The following is a 22,627-nucleotide window of genomic DNA, read 5'->3' on the forward strand; positions in this document are numbered from 1 at the left end:
ATAACAAATATAAAATCAGGGTACGGTATGTTAGTGTCTGGTGAGCACCATAAAAAAGTTTACCCTCGTTCAAGTTAAGCAACACTTCTTTCTTAATGAAAACAGTTTTTACCAATAACTGTATCCCTCTGTTACTTAAGATAAAGTCATTTTTGGCACAAAGTTTCTCCGTTTCCAGATGCAGCAACAAATATGAGACAGATCAGTTATGAGACATTTCCAATCAAATACATAATAGCTTACAGCTCAGTGCGGCTTCATTAAAAACATAAATTATATACGAACTTTGATGTAAAACAACAAATTCAACCGTGAATACACTATTAAATCAGATGACACAGTAAAAACAATGTTTATATTGGATCTTCAAGCAACGTTCATACTGTGGAAAAACAATTGCAAACCGACTGAGATATGAATTTCATAAGTTTCTATATGATATGATGGGCAGAAAACAAAACAATGTTAAGCATTTATGCTGAGCCAACATAAATAGGGTTGCAGTTTATTAAAAAAGAAGCATAATCCAAGTAGATGATGTACATCACTTGAGACAACTTTGAACTCACGACTTAAGAGAGGAAATGCTATAGGTATTCAAATCAAAACAGCACGCACATCCTATGCAGTGGGAATAGTTCACAGATTCTTTTGAGGATGGAAAAGCGAGCGAGAAGGTGAGCTGTGGAAACATTTCTTTAGGTAATGTAGAATAAACTTGCAGATAAGTTACAGCATGTTTACGCCGACGTTTTCAGGTAGTTTACATCAAGAGATGAATTCATCGTCATAGATGTTAAACATTTCTGAAGTATTATATGATGAATTATGTGTTTATTTTTCCAGAAGTCTGGTGGGGCGGAGATGAAACTGAGGGAAGCACTATAGAGAGTTGGGGAGAAATGATGGGGATAAAGTAGATGCTTGACCTGCCCTGCAAGCTGATGACCCGTATCACAGAGCTGGAATAATATTCTTCCCAGGAGCAGACTGAGCACACAACTGAGCTCCGTGCGCTTTCCTCCATCCAACAGTAAAATCTAATAGGAGAGCAAAAATGCCTCCAAACACTGTTAATTGTTACAGAATCGTGTTTTTTGGGGTAAATTCTAACATTTAGTTTACAACAGAGAGTCACAGAAATTACAAGATAGTGTTTACAGTTCTCATGAGGTACACGCCCATGCCAGGAGATGCAAATAAGGTACATGCACGTACACATGTGCATAGACTGAACACATCATTAAAAATCCAAGCCCGTGAGAGTCCATCCTAAGATCGAGCTGAGAATAACCATCTGTTAACACATAACTGCTCCTCACTCTTTGTAGGTGGGCCTATTAGAAGAGGAATGTGTGAGATATTAGTCCTTTGCTCACATTTCTCAGCCAAGCCAGAGGACTGAAGTGTCTGCCCTGCTACATGTATACATTGCACAGACTCTACTGCCTGACCTCAGATTAACCTCTGCAGGAGTAACCTCCAGCTCGGGGGGTCAGTGGGTCGACGTTACTTAACAGGAAATCATTATGACAGAGCAGAGGTCTGGTTTGTATGCAGAAAGCCCGCAGCAGGAGGTCTATGTGTGAGTATCCTTAAAGAAAGGTAATGACGCTGCTCATTCAAATTCTCACCAAAACGCACAGTAAACTCATGCATACTGGTCCAAATCTCCAGCAAAGTTTGGTCATGACTACACAGTGATGTCAGGGGAAAACTATGTTAGTCTGACCATGTATCAACCACAAATAACTTAATAACTTCCCTTGTGGTGAAACACTGATGTAAAATTAAGCTTTAGGCTGTGAAGAAAATACTTTGACACATCTCTATTGGATCTCATACATTCAAAATGCATAAATGTGTAGATGTATTTATCGCGTTGTGTTTACACGTAAACAGTGAGTCGGGCTCACTCCCCATTTTGGGACAAAAATCAGGTTCCCACACGATAAATCATTAAATTGTAGGGTTAAGGGTTACTATTGGTTTTAGGGCACGTAGCAGTTATAATCAAGGCCACAGTAAACTAAACTAAGTCAGTGCAATATCTTCAAGTCACAAAATCATGTGTGTCATCTGTGTACATGCATGTGCAAGGGGTCCACGGTAGATGTATGCACATCTGGAACAATGTGTTTGACCAAAGGTTTTGTACCAACAGCATGAAAGTTACAGAAGTGTGAGACTTCTTTTCGTTACTGATGATGTTTTTGTTTTTCTTTAGTTGCAGAGCCTTTCGTGTCTTGGCTCCTTCATGTCAGCATTTCAATCTTGTTTAAATTCTGCTTAATTCAGCTGAGAATATAGTCACATGGCTAATTCCCATTCAACAACAAGTCTACAGGGTGTGGTGCCATTAACAAGGAATCCAGTAATGTGATATAAAGGCATCTAAAAGTAAGTACCTCCGAGAATTTATATTCTTTTATCCATCACTATGGTGAAGAAGAAATGCTGCTTGTACAGCAGACATTCATCAGGACCATGTGTCCCACCATCAGTGAGCAAGGTGGACTCAACGGGCCTCATGCAAGACCCACTTGTACGAACAGATTCGTTCTTCTGTGGTACGCAGGAGTGATTGTCGCATTTATCAATTTCCTGTTTTTGTCCAACAACAATTCGCAGCCAGTCCTGACCTGCCATCTGAGTTGTGCACAGATTTGACCTGAAATCATAATGCCTTAGTCTGAGTGAATTTGGAGTTCAAATATAATCCAGAAATTAAGGAAAATAAAAAACATAGATCAGATACAAATCATCATCACCATGGTTTACTAATTTAATGAGAGGTTTTTCAGATTCTACAGTTTTAAGAGCATATTTCAGCACAGCAGGTCATTCGGTTCAGCAGTTGATTCTCTCACTCCAACAGCTGCCTCGGGGTCTTTATGCAGGTCTGTGCCCAGTATTATCCTCTGTTGCTCTCAACAGTGCAATATCACCTACTGCAGACTGAAATCTTATCCCCTCTAATATTACCATGACTGTCACGTCTCCTTGCCCACTTCTCATATTAGCAATGGACTGCTTTGCTTTAGAAAGACACGTTTTGGCAACTAACCTCAGTCTGAATCATTCTCTCTTTAATTCTGTCACAGTACAGCACTGCTCGGATGACATGTTGTTGACAGCTGTACTGTAAATATTTTCTCATTCTTTCAGGTCCTCTTATAATACTATACCGACACTGCTAAATGTGTTTGATGTTTTCTGACAACGGGACTTAAAGCTAATGTAATGTGAAATTCTTCTTTTTACTAACGAAACTTGCTATGAACATAGCGGAACTATAGGTCGCCTTATATGGTCATTTTAGGGGCGTCAATTATGCAAATGATGAAACCACATGAACGTGCACCTCTTCATGAACAGGTAGCGTTCATCAGGCTGAAACAAACCATTTATGATAAGTCTGTGCAAAAAACTTAAGAATATAAGATAAGATACATGTAAACTGACTGGAAGTATGCACAGGAAGTGCAGTCATAGAAGCGCTCATATTTTCAGTTTTTTCAGGAGAGGTACATTTTCCTCTGAGGGTGAAAATCTTACTCATTGATTTTTTTGTATGCTGACTCAGTGTACTCCCCCCGCTGGGTCCCATATGCTCAGATTCTCAAGTCTAGATTTAGAGCTTAGTCTGTGATACTACAGTACAACTGAACAAACCACCCAGCAAAACTTCCGAGTAATGAGAAGTTCAAGTACAAAGGGCTGGAATACATGAGAGGAGGCCCATCAGCATGCGAACAAAACATAAACTGATGAATAAATAAAAATGAGCTGGCTTGGTTTAACTTGAGATTCGACTATGAAAAGCAAAATGTTATTTATAGTGGAGATGATGGATATGAGCATATGTTTATTGGAATTATTCATATCTTTCATCACTGCCCTTGACCCAGTTGCTGGCCTGTGACGCTGAGCTGTGGCTACACACAGCTCCTAAACAGTTAAGATGGATCAAATGCAGAGGACAAATATCCCCATGGGGATTAATATAATTGAAGATACTTCTTTCTTCACTCTAAAAATGTAGTACAAAGCAAAGTCACATTGCAGATAGGGCAGTAAAAAATGCTTTTCAGTGACTAAGCAAAAACACAGGCAGACAATAATAAAAATTGCACATATTATCTCAGTAAAACTACTTAAAGCCAACTGATGTCAAAGCCAAAAACAAAATCACCTCACCTTGTTGCAAAACAACGCAACATCTGCATAATTGTCAGCACTAACACTGCAGTGTTGAAAGAATGAGTAAAACCTTTTCATTTTCATTTTATATCTGGCCAGCAGCATTCATGCATCATACAGGGAAACTAAACTCTATAATTAAATATTCTATAAATGCACTCTATCATAGGTAATGTAATAACAGTAATTCGAGGTGCTGATCAGGAACTGATGATGTAAGATGAAAAGTAAATTTAAAAAAACACGTTTCTCCTATCTAAATGTCTCTTCATTTGTTTGAGAGTCTCTTGTGAAATATCCAATAGCTTTCAACCTTTAGACCTCTGAAAGTACTTTAAGAGAAGACGTCATGATTTGAGTGAACTATTCAGCCAACAGTCAACTTCACTGCAACATGGTATTTAAGTGAGGTGTCTTACAAATACTTAGTTACATCCTTTTGATAGAGATGTTTCAACACTTGAGGGATCACAAGAGAAGACATGTTTCACTAACTTCTACTTAAGAGTTTCCCACATACAGTAGCTGCATAGCAGTGCAGTTTTATATACAGTATCTTTTTTGTAAAAATATGAATCTATTTATCAATATAGATCTAATAAAGCCAATCAAGACATTCAAAACAGAGCTAGTGACTATTTGCATTTGCTTTATGTCTGTTTGTCTACATTATTATAACAAACAACAAATCAGCTGTTTCTAGCTTCAGTGAATCAGCAGATAGACACACAACCTCCGCCTCATATTAGTGCGATGTGGTGCTGTCTTTCTTTCACAGAGTCAAGAGAAATGTGTAGCCTATTGCATGGCTCCCTCTTGTGACGGAGCAACATCACATCCATTTTTTTATTTTTAATACATGTGTGCAATGACACCTGTTGACCATTAGATGTCAGTAGCAGATGAGGGCTTGGCAAACACAATAGTGACTGTCTACTGGCGAAAAACATTCAAATAGATCTGAATCAGCTTTCATTTAGGAGGAAATGTGACTGACCTCATAATTAATCACTGTAATAGAGAGAAAATGAGGAAATACTTCTCTAATTTAGCAGAAATACAACTTCATGGTTGTAAACTGGCATTTCCACAACCAATTTCTAAAGAGTTAACAGTTTAACAATAAATGTTTCTTCACCATACCTCACACAGTGTAATTTTATGGCATTGTAAGATTACCTTTCCTGTGTTCTTAAGAGCTCGTGACAAAAAATAACACTGTAAAAGTCATTTTGAAAAGGTCCAGATCACCCAGTAGTGACCTGAGCGCTTGGGTGGTATGGCTTTTAGACCTCAGCATCTCAATTTAAGCTGGGCTGGACTGTCTAGGAGTCTTGAGGAGGATCTCACTTTGAAGTGGGATTAGCATGTATGGGTATTGAGGGTTAGAGGTGGTGGTCCTGGGGGTTGTGGAGAGACCACGCAAGAGGTTACTCCAACACAGTCTTTCTCCTCGAGTGTGTTGGGAAGTGTACGAACAACATTTGATGAGATTAAATTCATATCTTAGGGAGAAAAATACTACAACAGCGAATGAATCAAAAGGAAAGGATAGAATTTAAAGAAAAAGTCATTTCGAAGCCAGTGTGTAATTACTCCCACTCTGACTTTGAACTGAGTATGACAAATGACTAGCCTGAGAGCCTCATCTGGTCCGAGACATGAACTCAGCCATGCTCTCATGACACCACTGATTCTTTACGCATTTGTTCTGGGATCAGGTGTCACCTCCCAGAAATCATTATTAATAAAACACAGTGCCTCCCAACCGGTATCAATCAATCATGTCTGAGACACGGAAAAGCCTCTGGATTAGGATGGGTCAGCGTGGGTGAAGGACATCTCTTCCAGCTGCTGAACCACACAAACACACACAGTCCGCTGCTGTAGCCTGGGTTTACAACCTGCCAGAGGGCAATGCTTGGTATCTAACAGTTCATATAACACAGATTACGCTAATGCTCAGTCTAGTATTTCTGAAGTATACGGTGATAGTTACTCACTCTGTGGGAGGGTTGAGGTCCTCTGATTTGGTCTCAAAGAATTTCAGGACCTCCTCACTTTGGGAAATGTGGGAGGGAAGTTTCATCAAAGCCTGTGGGAGAGGGAGGGAGGGAGAAAGCTACTGTTTGCAACAAAAACACGTACAAAAGGTTGGATGTGTGTGTGTTTCTTAAAGCACTGTTGGTTTGTTTGAATGGCAATGAGTAACCACTTTATAACATTTAGGCGCATATGAGTAGACCAGGCGGAGATGGGGAGGGTGTGGAGGGGAAGGAAGAAGGCTCTGAGCTAAGAGGGTTAAAACAAAGGAAAACACACAGAGGTGATATACTACAACGACTGCCTGTCTCAGCTGCATAGACATTCAAAATGAAATGCTTCAGCCCGCTTAAACACATCCTTATAGAAACAACATGAAGAAGAAATCTAGTTTTGTTGTCTTTAACCTTCTTGCCTTCGCAGCAAATCTCGTTCAGTTCCTCTAAATGAAAACTGCTGCCACACTTGGCAACGCACCTGCCCCACATTCCCTTCTCTGACCTAATGAATATAAGAGGGTCAGGTAGCCGTCTGCACTCCCTGCTACACTTTAAGCCTGCTGATTCATTCTTATTCTTTGGATTCTGTTTTACCCCCTGTGTGCCCCCATTTCCCTCGTTTCCTTTATAGGCTGCCTATTTACATTGGTGACAGGAAATGACCAGTGCAGATAGAGCAGTTGCTTTCCTGTTGAGGCTGGTGGAGGAGATAAATGTTAAGACTTGCCTTGAAAATACTGCAGCAAATGTTCAGGGAGTACAGGAGTGAGGCGCATAAAGTGGTCAACATTTACTGTCCCAGAAGACGCAATGTGTCGTGCTAAAAGTGCTGATGTTATGAATTCAAATTTGGGAGAAAAGAACAGTTCTGAGGACATTAGGAGACACCCAGCCTTTGTCTTACTTTGCAGTAATTATCCAAGTGCTTCAGTCTCTTGACGGCTACATCTCTGATGTGACTTCGGCGAAACAAGACCTTACCTGAGGAAAAACAGAGCGCCGTCAGTTGCACATAGAACACTCCCCCTCACAAAAAGTACAGTTAAAATGTTTAATATTTGTCATGCGTTAACACCACACCAGGATGTCCTGGATGATCCCTCCCCAGTAATGTGGAGTCAGACAGAACTGACAGTGGGATGTAAACTCTTATGTTTGTAAAGAGCGTCATGACTGTTATGCTAAAAGGGAAAGTGAGAATTACCCATTATAGTTTATTATGGTTACATACAGTTTTCAGCCTTCCTTTTTCAAAATCCACGTCTTTTGAGTGGTTTTCTTTATCCATTTTCTTTTGGCCCTTTTATTTCCCCCTTTTGCCCTTTTTTCTTTGTGTGTTGGTCTCTGTGTTAACCTTTTTGTGCTTTTTTTCCTTAATGTATCTGCCTATGTACTGTATTTGTATGTATGTGTATGTGCACATGTATATATACAAATTTGTTGTATTTCTAAGACACATATTGTTTAAACTATAGAGGATGCATCTTTACCAAATAATGAATTCACATGTTGTCAGTGTGAAGTCCATCTGTAGAAAGTAAGCATATTTCCCTTCTTTTAACATGACATACTAAAGAAAAAGTAGCATACATTGATTACATGTTTCAAATGTTTAATGATACAGGATTGATTCTAAAAACAGAAAAAACCCCAAAAGGTTTTCTAATCCCTAAATTAATGTGAGCAGCTGTAAAACCTTTCCCCTCTGTTAATCCTCACTTTACAACTCTTAGGAGACCGAGTGCTAACATCAGTGTCTAAATGCATGAAACCCACAGTAACAGTAAAATTGTGCAGAAACCAATACAGCACTGGCCAAACTCGTTCAGCAGGACAGCTCATCTAACAAAGGATCTCTTCACTGCTCTCCTCTGCTCTGGCCCACTGTGACTTTATCAGATTAGACAAATCCCTCTCTGCTAGCTTCCTCCTGACATGGCAGACCACAAATTGATTTGGCCTGGGTGGAGTTTGGCAACGTGGTAGGCCATGCTATGGAGTACGTAGGAGTACTAACAAACATCCGTTGTGCATGAAAATCTCTGAAGGCCTTTCTTTTGCTCTCTTGGATAAATCTAAAATTGATGTGACAATGATATCAGAGCGTTGTGCATGCTGTGCCACATTGCATTTATCACCTGGCAAAAAAGGAATAATCCTCTTTTTGGGGTCCTTCTGTCCTCCTTCAATCGGGAATTTGTCGAGGATTCGCATCTGCAAATGTGAAGGAGAAAATAAAGAGTGACACAAGCCTGAATTGTCCATCAAAAGTAAAAAAAAAAAAGAAAGATACATGCCAATATAAATGGCAGGCAACGATTATCTTCTAACTGTTTCTTTCATCTACCACAAGTTGATCAGATAAAAGTTGAAAGTCTGAGATGAGAATAGAAACAAAAGGGAGAAAGGGGGGTTGTAAATTCTCCAGAAACAGTCGACCTCCTTGTTACAGTACGCGAGTTCAACACAGGGTGTAATTACATCTGGTCTGAAAAGCAACTGTGTCATGAAGCTGGTTCACTTTGATCTCTGATGCAGCAGACAAGGTTACATCACTCACATTTATCTAGGTAAAAAAAAAAAAAAAAAAGCTTAAGGAGCTTAAAAAGCCATTAGGGGAGATAATTAACACTTTGATGTTAACACGTGATACATCTGTCTATTTACAGGATCGATCTATTGAGAGATACAGTCCAGGTCTAAATAGACAGAGGAAATAGACATAAAGCATTTTGTGTCAAGTCTTTTATGATGGCAGCATGCAACTATTTCCTTCAAGTGTAGCAGTTTGTAACTGTTCTGGCTTGCGCCTGCTCATGTATGTGTGCATTTGTCCTGTCTTGTATATGATGTATGAGCATGCTTTGTTGAGTGCTTAAAAAAAACAGGCGATGCAAATGCGTTAAGTATGTGTCTGTACTGAGTCACGTACAAGAGTTTCCAGTTTCCTCTTAGAATAAATCACAGCAATACCATAATGGCACGTGAGAGCATCCTACAGTAACAGCATGCTCGAAATCCAGATGCAGCCCTGCCTTTGTTCAGTCTGCCTTGCCTCATTCCAGATGTGCTCTGCTAAACAGCGAAGACTGTGAGCGTCAAGCTAAAGCACACTCTACTTAGGAGGAGGAGACCAGGAGACTAGTCCCAGTCTAGACTGAGCCAAAAAGAACCAGGTGGACAAACAGTATCCAGCTTAGAGGGTAAAGTTGGATCTGCTCTGTCTGGGCCTGTAGGAGTTGTTTGTAGGAACTCTCCAGTAAGAGGTGGTTTGGTTTCTCTTCTTGTGGTTCTTTCTTTTCTGCCCTCATTTGCTGCTTTTGCTAAACTTCTAAACTTCTCTCAGGGCATGGCATTCACCTCCCCACTGTCCTCTGAAACATAGACAGCTAACGAGAAATGATTCCTTTTGAGGAGAACAGCCATCATTATCGGGTTTTAAGGGCAAAGAGTATAAAGAACAGTTAACCACACCTGCACGCAAACATGACATATTAAGATTTCTGATCTTACTAAAATCTGAGTTTAACACTGGTAAAACTGAAAAGGCAAGACATCAAACATGATGTATATAAACTATACAGTAAAATGATATATTTATATCATGTTTATACACAAATGATAATACAGTGATGACAGATGTTAGGTTATCAGTTCATCTGGTTGTCTTTTCACCATCCATTCAGTGTGACTGTTCGTTTTGTATGCTTTTGTACAGTTATGGTTACAAACTCTCTCTCCACCTCCCTACAATTGTATTTTGAGTGTAATTCAAAAGAGAGAAAACACACAATAAAGAAAGCTGAAGATGAATTTGACTGTTAGCATTATTCTAATTTTTCTTTTTAATTTTCTATATAATATTGTGAAGTTATCATGAATTCTTTTTGCCGCGCTAATCACGTTGGGAAAATCTGATATTGCCACATCACGAATACAAACCAGACTGCTTTTCTTTCGAATACTATGGAAATATGACAATTTGTGTAATAGCACATTGGCAGGCGTATTGTTTGTCTGACACACTAAGCTGCACACTCATCATGTTATATCAGCCTCCCAGCTGGACGCAGCCAGATCCTCCCTCTAAGATGGGAATGTTCACTCAACACCTTCAGAAACCGCCTTGACTGACGGAGAGGCCCCTCGTCCAGCAGCCATGGTGACATCACCCCTGGCGACCTGCCTGGATACACTTACTGCTTCAGAGGACAGGTGTGAAAGCTGCTGTTTCTACGGCAACCGCCCCACAACTTGGGAGAACAAATTCCAGGGGAAAACATTTCTCACATTTCATATATATGCTGTATTTACTCTATGCTGCTCTCCTAAACTCTGCACAGGATTCTTCAGTGTATTAAGCCAACTGTTCCCATTGGGAAAATGAATGTGTCCATGTAGCAATAGGTGCTATGATGTAATCACATTTGCCTGTCTCTTTCTGCACACACAGGATAATCAGTGTTGTGAATAAATGCCTGAGGAAGAGAGTGCAATAAAAACTTAGTCATCAAACATATCTCTATTTTGGCATTATGACATTGTGGTCATGAATTATGGTGACAGGAGAAACCCAAGCAGCTCCTGTAGACTGTAATGATAATCATCTGAAGCATTTAAACGAAATTGGACTCGTGGGAGTGGGGAGGGAGGAAGAGACACTGCACTGTGCCACAGACAAAGAAAGTGTTTGACGAGGTATCTCAGACAGGGGGAGTTTGGAGGAATGTTTGAGTGGGAAAACAATCTGATTCCATCTCTGGGTTGTGTTTTGACATCTACTCGACAGTTGTTTACTGCAAGGAGATTATGGTGAAAAACAGCCCTCTTGGTCAGAAACAGTCTCTGATTTCCTTGGGGAGAATCGCATTTTATCATGCATGTTGGTACAGAAGCTGCATTGTAATCATAATCAGAAGACAAGTAATATAAACTCACATTCTGTGCCCCTTCTGGTGGTAATGAATCGCTGCAAAAATGAAAAGTGTCTTTTGGCATCTCTGCAACCCCGTTGGCTCAAATGACTATCCTCAGTTTATTCATTAAGAAAGGGAACTCAAATTCAAAATCTGTTTATGGGCCGACTACACATGTTATTTTGATCATGGATCAGCATTTTTTCAAGCAAAAATGCCCGAAATTTGTCAATTCCAGGTTTTCAAATGTGAGAATTCGCCACTTTTTTTGTTCTACTTGATAGTACATTGAATATTTTGGGGTTTCCACCGTAGGTCAAACAAAACAATACATTTATTCATTCACCTTGTTCTCTTAAGTATTGTGATGGGTATTTTTCTGTGTTCTGAGCTGCCACATTCACACAGTCTGACAATGTTATACTGTAGCAGTGCAATGCTAAATCGATGGAGTTAAATAAACTTTAGCTTCGGTCTATTCTCAGCCATTAGTTTGTCTTGCAAAGCAGCTCATGTTCAACAATGTTCATGTTTTTTTTTTTTTTGAGAAAAATAACCTTGTTAAAGTCCCATCTTATATCAGGAATGTAGGCCAGACAAATTATAATGTGGACAGGGTAGAGCTGACCTTGGTCCAATTCCCCAATCCAAAAATAATGACTACAGGATTTTTGGAGAGGTTTCTGTCCAAAAGGAAACCAGGCCAGCTTGCACACTCCACAATCCCCCTGTGGAATGCTATGGCCCATGTGCTCTGTCTGCTGTGGTTAAAGGGTGTGGAGGGGGGAGGCCACTCTCTGACGGTAAACTCTGTTTGAGACGCTGACCAATTCTGCTCACGTCAAATGTGTGCGGGTCAAACACATTCCCCTTTGACACCAGAAACAGTGTTTTGGTGGAAATCAGGCTCAGCAGTATTCAGCATGAAAACGAATGCGTCTAAACCAAGGAATCAATGTGCTTAACTCCGCACATGCATTTAAAAAAGAGCACACCTCACGTCAAGTCAGCAGAAAAGACAAAGAGAGAAGGAATCAGATAAAGAAGAGAAGGAATCCTGATAATTTATGATAATTGCTTGCCGGTGGAGTAGTTATGAGTTACGTTTAGTGCACTGTGAGTGAGTGCACTTTTGGACATCCATTTGGAAATGAAAATGGTTACTTCATCTTTAAAAGACAAACAGTGAAGGAGCCTGTTGTTGACGAAGAGTTTTCTATGAGCAGCTTTACAATTCTGACTGATGTTCGACATAATATGAACGACCAGCCACTGCTTAAAAGGCGTTTCTTGTTTTGTGACCTTTGAATTGATGGTTATCAGATGAGATCATGGTCACATTTGTCAGGCCAAAGGGTGTAAAATGCAATTTTCTTTCACTGTCAGCCCCTAGTGAACGTAAAACACGCAACTGTGCTACAAAGACATGGAGCTGCACTGAGTTTGGAAAAACATACACAAAAAGCTCAGTTTCTCCCTGGAAAATAGACAAATATTTTAATATAGACGTTAGAAAAGTGAGACTATAGGTAATCTGTTATGTCATTGCTCAACATTATTGAAAGCTTAAGGAGAAATGCAGCAGTGAAACAGCTGTCTTATCTAAACTCACGACGGAAAACATCTTCCTTTCAGTCTTTAAATACAGGGCTCCAAAGGCTTCATTATCCCAACCCCCAACCCTTTCCTGCCCACAGCTTCCTCCTTATTTCATTGAGTGCATTTTGGGATTGGTCCTTGCATTGCCTTAACTCCATCCTCCCTCTATGGGAGGCTTACTGCAAATCCCACTGTCTGAATTGATGTCCACAAAAATATCTTTAAGCATCTGTTTACATGTTGTCTTGTCTAGTAGTGAGAAGATGCTTTTGTTGTCATTGTACGCTTGCTCAATCTAATACTATTCGCACATTGTCTGCAATTGTCTTCACTCTATACAAGCCATCTTTCACCTATATGACTTTGTTCATGTAAGCACAAATAAAAAACACTATCCCAACCCATTTTTTTGTATAGACAGCTGCAGACTGTTGTTCTTCGTGGATTACCATGGCCAGACAAACACACCCCGGCAGCAGGGATCTATGGACAAGACTAATGTTTACAGAGACAGGAGAGAAGCGAGAGAAGTTTCCATCAAACAGACCAGGGCAGATTTTTCCTGGCTATCCTGGCAAGAGACCTGAGAACAAAGGGTTTCCTCTGTTGCCTTCAACACGGCCAGCCCACCAGAGCCACAGTGCTGTAAAGTGCAGACTGGCTGAGGGGGTTATCAGAGAAGAGCCAGAGACAGTATTTTACAAGAAAATGCTTGATAAGGTAAATGCACTGATTAAGGTTTAAACCCCTCACTGTTGTTAAGGCTACTTAGATGTCTGGATCTGTTATTCTTATAACAAATAAGCTACAGTATAGACAGTTCAGCAGTTCAGTGGTTAAAATGTAAACTTGAGTCACTGTTAGAAATGCAGAAATTTCGCTGAAGGCTACTGGATGCCTTAAAAAATCCGGAGGCATATCTTAACTCGATGCTGTATTCTGCATTCTCCCTGAGTTCATGTTTTCTTCCTGCATCTGCTGACTGGATTTCCCCCATTTCCCTATTTACAAGTTGGCTGCAGCAGTCTTAAATGAGACCTTTCACGAAGCTGCCTTCCAGCACATGAACAGAAAGACCAAAAGGTCAAACTGACCTCACAGCGTTTAATGTGAAGAAGACATTTTCATGTAATTCCTAACATTTACACAAAACAAGCTTTATTGCAACCGTGAACTAAAGCTGTGAAAGTGTGTTGGTATTTAGCCCGTGTAATGTACCTGTAGGTCAAAGAATTTGCTGTATCTCCTGTAGATGACATGGGAAGTGGAGTCGGAGTACGTGACGTTGATGAGGTACACCTAGTGAGAAAAGAACAAAAGACGCCCATTAGTAACAATGTCACTTTGTCAAAGACACCACGGCACCGCTTTAGCTTGATCTGTCCTAATGACACAAAGTGCATTTCCTCCTGACTTGACTTCGAGAGGTCAACAAGGGTCAAATAAACTCATTAAGTTTGTCTGTTTCAGGCACACACTGGAAAACCATCAGAGGTCAATAGGGGGGCTGATAGATTTCAAGGATTTTGTAATCTGTAATTATTTGTAACTATTGCTACCAAATAGAGTGCAGCTGATTAAATGTGAGTATGCCTACATTTACTTTTAACACTAAAGGTTAATCAATAAGAAGCTATGAGGCTAAATGTCCGCTGTCTGAAAAAAACAAATGATGCCCCCGTTATGTCAACAACTCCCAGCACTTCTATCTATCACAGGGAGTAATGACAGGGAGGAAGCGTTAACCCACACAGAAGCTGAAATGGGAATACATTTCCTTGGCTGACATCAGTCATTTACAGAACAAAACACTGTTACCATGAGTTTTCCCAAAATAAATTCTCTATTTGCCTCAACAATAAAGGGCCAACAAACAATTGCACACACCCCAAGGTTCGGAAACAGATGGCAGCACCTCATGCATTTCCATCTTAGTGCATGGCACAGAGTATTTACAAAAGCAGTATTTACACATGTGGTGGCAATCTGCGAGGACATCAGTTACTAGTTTGAGATGCAGTCTTCATTCTGCACACAGTTCATTACAGAAAGAGTGTGCAGCGAGGTGGAACAAGTTCTCCAGCAGCTTGCTAATTAGATACAGACAGCATGACCAAACACTCAGAATTTAGAGAACAGCATGGCTCAAAGTGAGGGTGTGTGAGGTCGCGATTTATCCCAAAAGTACCATGAACCACGTTTATGTTTGAACATGACAATACAACTTATGCAAAAGGAAAAAAAATTGAAATTAACATATTGTTATGAGTTAATTAATATGTAATATTTTTGTAACATTTATGGTTTTATTATTAAGTCAGAAATTGACTGTGATAATTGCAACCAACATTACTGATACCTCATGAACTCACTGGAAAGAATTATACAGTTAACAGCAGATTCAAAACATGGAACCACCAAAGACAATTGCACATTTACAGCTGACAGCTGATTTACTCTAACATTTAAGTTTGTATTTGACAAAGACGTTCCTGCACGTTAAGACACTGAGCCTCATCTCTTTTGAAATGATCTCCCTCTGACAATGGGTGTAAACCAGGATTAGTTGCCATGCACTCTCTGGCTCCAGTGCCATGAGTCCCTGGGAGGAAGTCACACTTGAACAGTAGGAACAAAAGACAAAGGGTTGCTTCTTTCCTCTCTGAAACCGGAAAAGCATTTTCAGTTGCTTAGATCATAGATAATGAGATTTAATTTTTTTCTCCTCTCTTCCCTTGTGGAAACTTCCCAGTCAGCCATCACCTCCGGCTTCCATCCCAAGGGAATGTCTATGCCCTGTGTTCAGTGGCCTCTGGGAGCTTCCCGCAGCAAGAGATGGATGATGCAATTGATCCTAACTCTCAGTTTGATTAATCCAATTGTATCTGATGGACTGATTGATTTTTGCACCTCCGTTGAGACATGTCTTGTGGCTCAAATCAAATCAAATTACTCAGGTTAGTAAGATTCATAACCTCACTATGCAGTAAAATAAGTTTTCAGCCATGCGAGCAGCTCTGTGATGTTTTCCTTGTAACAGTGACAATTTGGGCGGGGTTAAATGCCAACATGCCTACAATGACAATGCTAACATGCAAATTGCTAAACAAAAATTTTGTATTGCTATGCACTGGTAGTACACTGATTCATATCCTCCTCAGGATGAATTGTATTAACTTTGTTTTTCACCTGATTTTTCCTATATCACCAATAGCAGGTCAAAGTTTTCACTTGATATGAAATTTGTTGCTGCCTATGAATGAACATGCCAGTGAATGAAGAATGAAAGGATGTTTTTCTTTTTTTTTCTTTACTAAATAATGATTTCATTCACTGAGCAGCTCAGAGGCTACCGGTAAACTATGATGAACCCCATACAGGGTTACTACTGCTTGCTCACAAAACATGACTACCTTACAACTGTGTGACTTTTTCACTGAAAAATTATGCTGATGCAAGCACGAACTGAGTTAGCAGCTGTAACCAAGTCATACACTGAAACCCTGAGCAGTCTGACAAACAGTCAGTTTTAAGCTTAAGTAAATTACAAGTGTATTTCTTACAGCCAGTTCAACCAGTTCAACCAATCTCTGCCGTTGTGAACCACCCCTTTACAATCATTTAACTCATTACTATTTATTAGCCACAGGTGGAGCATGCTCTGAACGAACCACATGCATCACTAGCTATGTGGTTCGTTCAGAGAGTGTTCCACCTTGGAATATATAGAATTACAGACAAAACCAGCCTGTCCTGTACATCATCTCTGTAACTTCTTCAGCAATCTGCACTGTGTACTGACAGTCAAAGGGGATACTCAGCATTGGCTCACATCAATCTACCAATATGTTCAGGTAATTATTGTCGAATGAAGGCTGTATTAATTGTGCGTTATTGTTTCTGTGGATTTTCATTCGTCTACAAATTATTCTTATACATAAAATATTTAGCCTATATTGTTACAAACTTGTGTTAAAGATAGATGTTATTCAATCAGCAGAGGATATTTGGATGTTAAGAATGCATATAATATTAGACTGTCTAGCCCTCAAATCTCTTCTGTTCTTCAAACTACTGCATATGTCTGTTTATGACTGCAGCAACTGATGATGAAAATTGTCATTTAAATTTTAGAGGAGCTGTTTTTTTAAAGTTTTGCTATTGCTACATCTAGCCAATAACAGCCATTTACTTACCAGACTAGAATAAATGTTGTGAGTTCAGCATTATTATAACCTCTTGTATTGTAAGCACAATGATGCCTGAAGCTCTTGGCAAGTCTGTTGGACATTGATATCGGTGATCAACAATGGGCGGAGATCGACAGACAGACAGAACACGTAATTTAGTTCAGTTTCTTAATCCTGCTGCTTTGATGGTGGTAAATAAAACTTTTGGAGTCAATGAGTGAGAGAGGCCAGCCGACGAAACCCTCGCTTTTTTGGTCACTCCTCTTTCTCCCTGTTGCTCGGCGTAAATAGCCTCTGGCGTGAATAGCTGAGTGATCTGTACTGTAGGCCCCACCCCACCCTGTTGACACCCTGTTTGTTCAGATGTTTCAGATGTTTTTTTAAATTACTAACTGCCAAGACTTGTCACCCTTTGACAGCCTAATTAAAACTCCTGAAGAATAAAAATGCATTAACAAGAGGTTAGAATGCGCTCTAGGCAGTTCTTCTTTATTCTCTCAGGCTTCCCTAAGGGCAGACTAGACCCTACAGTGACTCACTATCACAGAGTAGTATTACACAAGAGGCCATAATAGGTCTGTCAGGAGCAACTAGGGCACGACTAGTGACATTGTTATCATAATCTTCAATATATTAATACATTTCTGACTGATGTGTTGATGAGAAGGTTTTTTTATTCTTTTCACTGCAGATATTCAAGGTGGATAATCATCAGAGCAGGGGCCTTACTGTTGGGAATTCTTCTTGTGGCTGCTTATCTCTATAAAGACTTTATTGGCGACAAAATCGACCCCCTCCAAGAATATGTGGAAAAGGTTAGCATACAACCAAAGCCATTCACCAAAGAGTCTTTTGAATGTCAACAAAATCTGTCCGTTTCCAAAATCACAGGATTCGATTCTTTTTCTCCTGAGATCAAAAACATGTTATACTATGGTCACTGTCGCAATTTCCCCGTGCTGCTGGACCTCCCTGACAAATGTGGAGGAGCTGAGGAATCTGCAGACATCTTCCTTCTACTGGTCATTAAAACCTCCCCTCCAAACTACGACCGTCGAGAGGTGCTGCGCAAAACCTGGGCTGAGGAGAGGTTGTACAATGGTGTGTGGATACGAAGGATTTTCATTGTAGGAACGGCGGGGGATAGTTTTGAGGAAGAGAGATGGAATGCACTACTAAAAGCGGAGCATGAGACGTATAATGACATTCTCCAATGGGACATCAAAGATTCCTTTGTCAACCTCACCTTGAAACAGACACTCTTCCTAAAATGGATGGAAAGAAAATGTCTGCATGTTCACTTCCTTCTAAATGGTGATGATGATGTGTTTGCCAACACAGACAACATGGTTGACTATCTCCAAAGCCTCGACAATGATGGAAGCAAGCACCTCTTTACTGGCTTTTTGATGGGTGGGGGTCCTATCAGAGATTCAAGGAGCAAGTATTTTGTTCCAGTTGAGATGTACCCGTCAAACTCATACCCCCTCTACTGTAGTGGTGGGGGCTACCTCCTGTCTGTCTACACAGCTTTGGTCATACACAAGATGTCCCAGACCATTGATCTTATTCCCATTGATGATGTTTACATGGGGATGTGTCTGACCAAAGCTAACCTCAAGCCTACCCGTCATATGGGTGTAATGACGTTAGGATGGAAAATTCCCTCCAGCAATTTAGATCAGTATGACCCTTGCTTTTTTAGAAACGTGCTACTGGTACACAGATTCTTTTCAGCTAATATGTATGTTCTATGGAAAAGAATACATGACCCCAATCTAAAATGTGGTATCTCAAAGTAATGGCTTTAACTTACAGGTGGTAAAAGAGCTTTTAGACACTTTGATGATTTCACTTGCTCTTAACTTGTGGCCTTCTGAATTCTTAATGAGATATGGTTTGAACTGATTTATACCACTGTTTATCATCCGCTTTTTTTGTTTGATTGTTTTTAATCCCCATTTAATTTTTGTGTCATTTTTGTTAGTGTATGATCAACAAGGGTGTTGGTTTGGTTTTATCTTTGCTGGAGACTCTGTTGAAACAATTGAATATGTTGATGTATCTTGAAACATATGTAAATAATTTTACTTTTTTTTTTGAATTTATAGACATCTGTACATGATAGATTTTAAATAAAACAAATGTATGTCCATGTGTCTGTGTTGCTCAGGCTGCTGCTAAAATGATGCCTGACATTTACAAACAAACCAGTTGGACAATCTGTGGTTAATTTACTGTATAAAAACGGTCATGTCATGACACATAGGCTGCAATAACTGTGCTCTTGAGCGACTCATGGAAAGGGAGAGGGAGGAATTAAAAGGGTAAATATTTCTCTTACTAATTTTAAAGAAGAGACATGTTTTGATTGATTAACGAACGTTGTTATTATTGGCTGTGACAATGTCAAAAGCCAGATGTTAGCGAGGGTTTTGCCCAGCGTAAAAATGGCAAGATCGTTTGAGATTGGTAAAAAAAAAAAAAACTGGTGGGGACAATTCAGCAACCCCTTGATATTGGTAGGAACATGTTGCTACTGAACATGCGCAGATCTACACACGACAGTCAGTCAGTCAGAAAAACATTGGCCCTGAAGCACATGTCTGTAATGTAAACACATGTGCTGGATTCTCTTGCAACAGAATTTTAATGTACTTGCAATCGTCACTTTGGTGCATTTAGATGCTGATGTGATGTACTTTTAATACCACTGCTGACTGAGACCAAAGGGGACAATTCTGATATTTCCCCTTTGACCTTTTTGTTCCAGTAACACACACACACATATATATATATATATATACACAGTATATAAAGTATATAAGTACAGCTGAGGCTGATGAAAATGTTAAAATGTTTTCCAAGTATTAGGTCATAATCTTGCCAACGCTGTACAAATTAAAGGTTTGACATGTTGATGGCTTTTAAATGTCTGCCTAGACTGTGATGACATTTATAGTACAAATTGCCTCTCAGAAAACATTAAAGTTTTCTAAGTTTAATGAAGTTTACGTCTAGATTAAAAGACGATCGAAGGATCATTAAATCAATCATCAAATGTCACCCATCTATCCACCTTTCATTCAAAGCCACATATGTGAACTTCATACCGGTTCATCCTCAGGGCACCAACAATTTCATGACCAATCCATACAACTGTTGTTAGGATGTTTCACTCTGGACCAAAGTAGCGGTCCTACAGCCCTACATTGCCACCCATTGAGCCGTTAGCATGGCAACAACTTCAATACACATGGTATACAGTGTGGAGCCTACATCTGTAAAAGTTACAGCTACTTACACAACAGGATATGAGACTTACTGAATAAAGAGGCAACTTACATAGTGTTTGGAGGGATTTCTTCGCTTCTGCACATCCACAACATTAACGTCCAGGACTGTACGGAGCTGCATGCTGACAGACCAAAAAGGAGTTGCACAAGGAACTACTACAAAGAGTACAAAAGAAGATGTTTACCCATGAAAACGATATTTGGTATCAAAAAACATAAAGTATCTCCCGTGCGAGGACACTGAGGAAAGAAGCAAAGTCGGAGGAAGCGGCGTATTGAGGGAAGAGGGGGAGGGGGTCCTCCGTTCTCAGGCTTTGGGTGCATCCATGAAATAATGGTGTCAGGCGGTCTGGGAGCTTCTGAACTCCCTGTGAAACATGACAACGCAATAAAACTAGCATTTAGTCAGTCGTCCCCTCCCTCCAGAGAGGCTGGACTGGACAACCGCAGCAAAGTACGGAAAGAGGGGCAGTGCGTATGGGGCGGTCCCGCTTCGTCTGGCTGGACACCACTACTCGGGAAACCTCTGAAGAAATAAAGTCAGACTGTTTGGGACTTGTTTCTTGTTTCTCGCGTGTCACATTGCACCAAACTCAAAAGCTAAAATTTACTGCAAGTTGCATAAGAAGTGTATGGAAAACAGGATAGTATTGCTGCCTTGAAGTGTGCCTCCTACCTCCCGCTATTAGTGCAAAAAAAAATTTATCTAAAACGTGGATGCACAGCAGCGAGAAAGCACAAGTATTGAGGTGCAATTATGTTTCAAGTTGACACAGGTTACATCTTTGTAACAATGAACTCTTAAAAGCCTACTGTATGCAGATTTTGTAACTAAACACGCAAGAACAAAATGTGTGACAGTTGCAGAGAAACACATTTGTCCACTTAACTGACAATCACGTAACATATCACGTATAGCGTCCACTCTGACGCAAATTTTAATGGAACATGAAGATTTCCGACAGCAATTAAACTCATTTGGAGGAGAAGGCCTGTGCATGGAGATGAAGCACAGAATAACATTTAGTTAATCTTACCACACGGGGGCACTGACAACACCTGCATCACCTTAAATTAAAATGTGAGCAAATGGTGCATTTTATGGCTTGTTTTGTGCTCTGTAGTGGTAGGAAGCAAATTTATTCAAGTACTGAATTTAACTACAATTCTGAGGTACTTGTATTTTGTTTGAGTTGGCCTATTTCATGCCACTATGTTACAAAAGAGAAATATTGTAATTCTTACTTCACAACATTTATTTGACAGCTATAGTTTTAGATTCAGATTTTTGGTATAATATATAATTTGCTTATGAAACATGATAATTTGATAACCTATTTCTCTTCTCCCCCATTTCTTTCCCCTCAAACCAACCATTCGAGGGAGACAGCTGCCCACCCTAAATCTGGTTCTGTTGGAGGTTTCTTCCTGGTAAAAGGGAGTTTTTCCTCTGCACTGTCGCCAAGTGCTTACTCATTGTGGGAACAGTTGGGTTTCTCTCTATAATATTGAAAGGTCTTGACCTTATCCTGTAAAATGCCTTGAGATAATGCATGTTATGATTTCGGGCCATACAAAATGTAATTCCACTGCTCATTGACCTCCTCTGGCTTTCCACGGCCACCCTAAATCAAATTCAAGTCACTCTTGCTTATAGAGTTACTTATGAGTCTGTACCCATCTACTTGAACTCAATCATACTGGCTTATGCTCGTTCTCTGCCACCGTGTACTTCCAAGGATTGTTGTCTGGCATTGCCATCCCTGCACACAAAGCAATCGCAGCCAAGACTGTTCTCATTTGTGGTTACCCACTGGAGCTCCCCAATGGTGGAACAAGCTACCGAAAACTCATCTCTTCTAAAACCTAAACATGCCTACTAGCACTTCCTATGCACTTTCTCTGTTGTTCATTACCTTACGTTCTCCCACTTTGCCTCATTGAATAGCTTTAGTAATTAGTACTTCTTTCTGTGACGACTGAACACAGGGATGGAACTCAAATGCAGGACTCTGAGACACATAGTGGTTCATTAAACAGTCTCTACTCAGGCAAAATAGGTTTGGTACACAGAAAATCAGTTCACAGGGCAACAGTACAAGCTCAGCAGGCAAAAGGTAAGTTCAAAGACAAAAACTAGTCATGCACTGGCTCGCTAGAAATAGGCTCGAACAGAGTCTGGAATGGCGTCACAACAGGAACAAGACCAACTGGCACAGGCAGAAGGGCACACTTAGACTAAATACTCTGGGGCAGGGGAGACAGTTAGACACAGGTGCAACACATTAGGGCCAGGTCAGGTAATCACTCAGAAGGGAAGCCCAGGATGGCAGGAAGTAAAGGGACCTGAAATGAGACAAGAGGTGAGTATCAAAATAAAA

General features: G+C 40.1%; 2 protein-coding genes across 3 annotated transcripts in view; one reads left to right on the top strand and one right to left on the bottom strand.

Moving 5' to 3' along the window:
- LOC111670020 (SH3 and PX domain-containing protein 2A) overlaps positions 1 to 20,641 on the bottom strand; it is a 51,893-nt gene extending 31,252 nt beyond the window's left edge. Inside the window, exons 1-5 of one of the 2 annotated variants that reach the window (XM_023426557.2) lie at positions 20,296 to 20,641; positions 13,979 to 14,059; positions 8,384 to 8,459; positions 7,150 to 7,226; positions 6,207 to 6,298 (exon numbers count right to left, since the gene is read on the bottom strand). In XM_023426557.2, the coding sequence (XP_023282325.1) occupies positions 6,207 to 6,298; positions 7,150 to 7,226; positions 8,384 to 8,459; positions 13,979 to 14,059; positions 20,296 to 20,367 (398 nt within the window). In that variant the 5' untranslated portion in view covers positions 20,368 to 20,641. The remainder of the gene's footprint in view (positions 1 to 6,206; positions 6,299 to 7,149; positions 7,227 to 8,383; positions 8,460 to 13,978; positions 14,060 to 20,295) is intronic. The other variant, XM_023426556.2, reaches the window with a different exon arrangement.
- LOC111670022 (N-acetyllactosaminide beta-1,3-N-acetylglucosaminyltransferase 3-like) lies at positions 16,455 to 19,105 on the top strand. The gene is made up of 2 exons (XM_023426559.2): positions 16,455 to 16,614; positions 17,642 to 19,105. Exons 1-2 carry the CDS (start codon positions 16,607 to 16,609, stop codon positions 18,750 to 18,752), a joined length of 1,119 nt encoding a protein of 372 aa, XP_023282327.1. The 5' UTR covers positions 16,455 to 16,606; the 3' UTR covers positions 18,753 to 19,105.
- Positions 20,642 to 22,627: the final 1,986 nt, after the last annotated feature.

Source organism: Seriola lalandi, unplaced genomic scaffold (genome assembly GCF_002814215.2).
Source record: "Seriola lalandi dorsalis isolate HSWRI2012SDOR001 ecotype SW California unplaced genomic scaffold, Sedor1 jcf7180002054832, whole genome shotgun sequence".
NCBI lineage: Eukaryota > Metazoa > Chordata > Actinopteri > Carangiformes > Carangidae > Seriola > Seriola lalandi.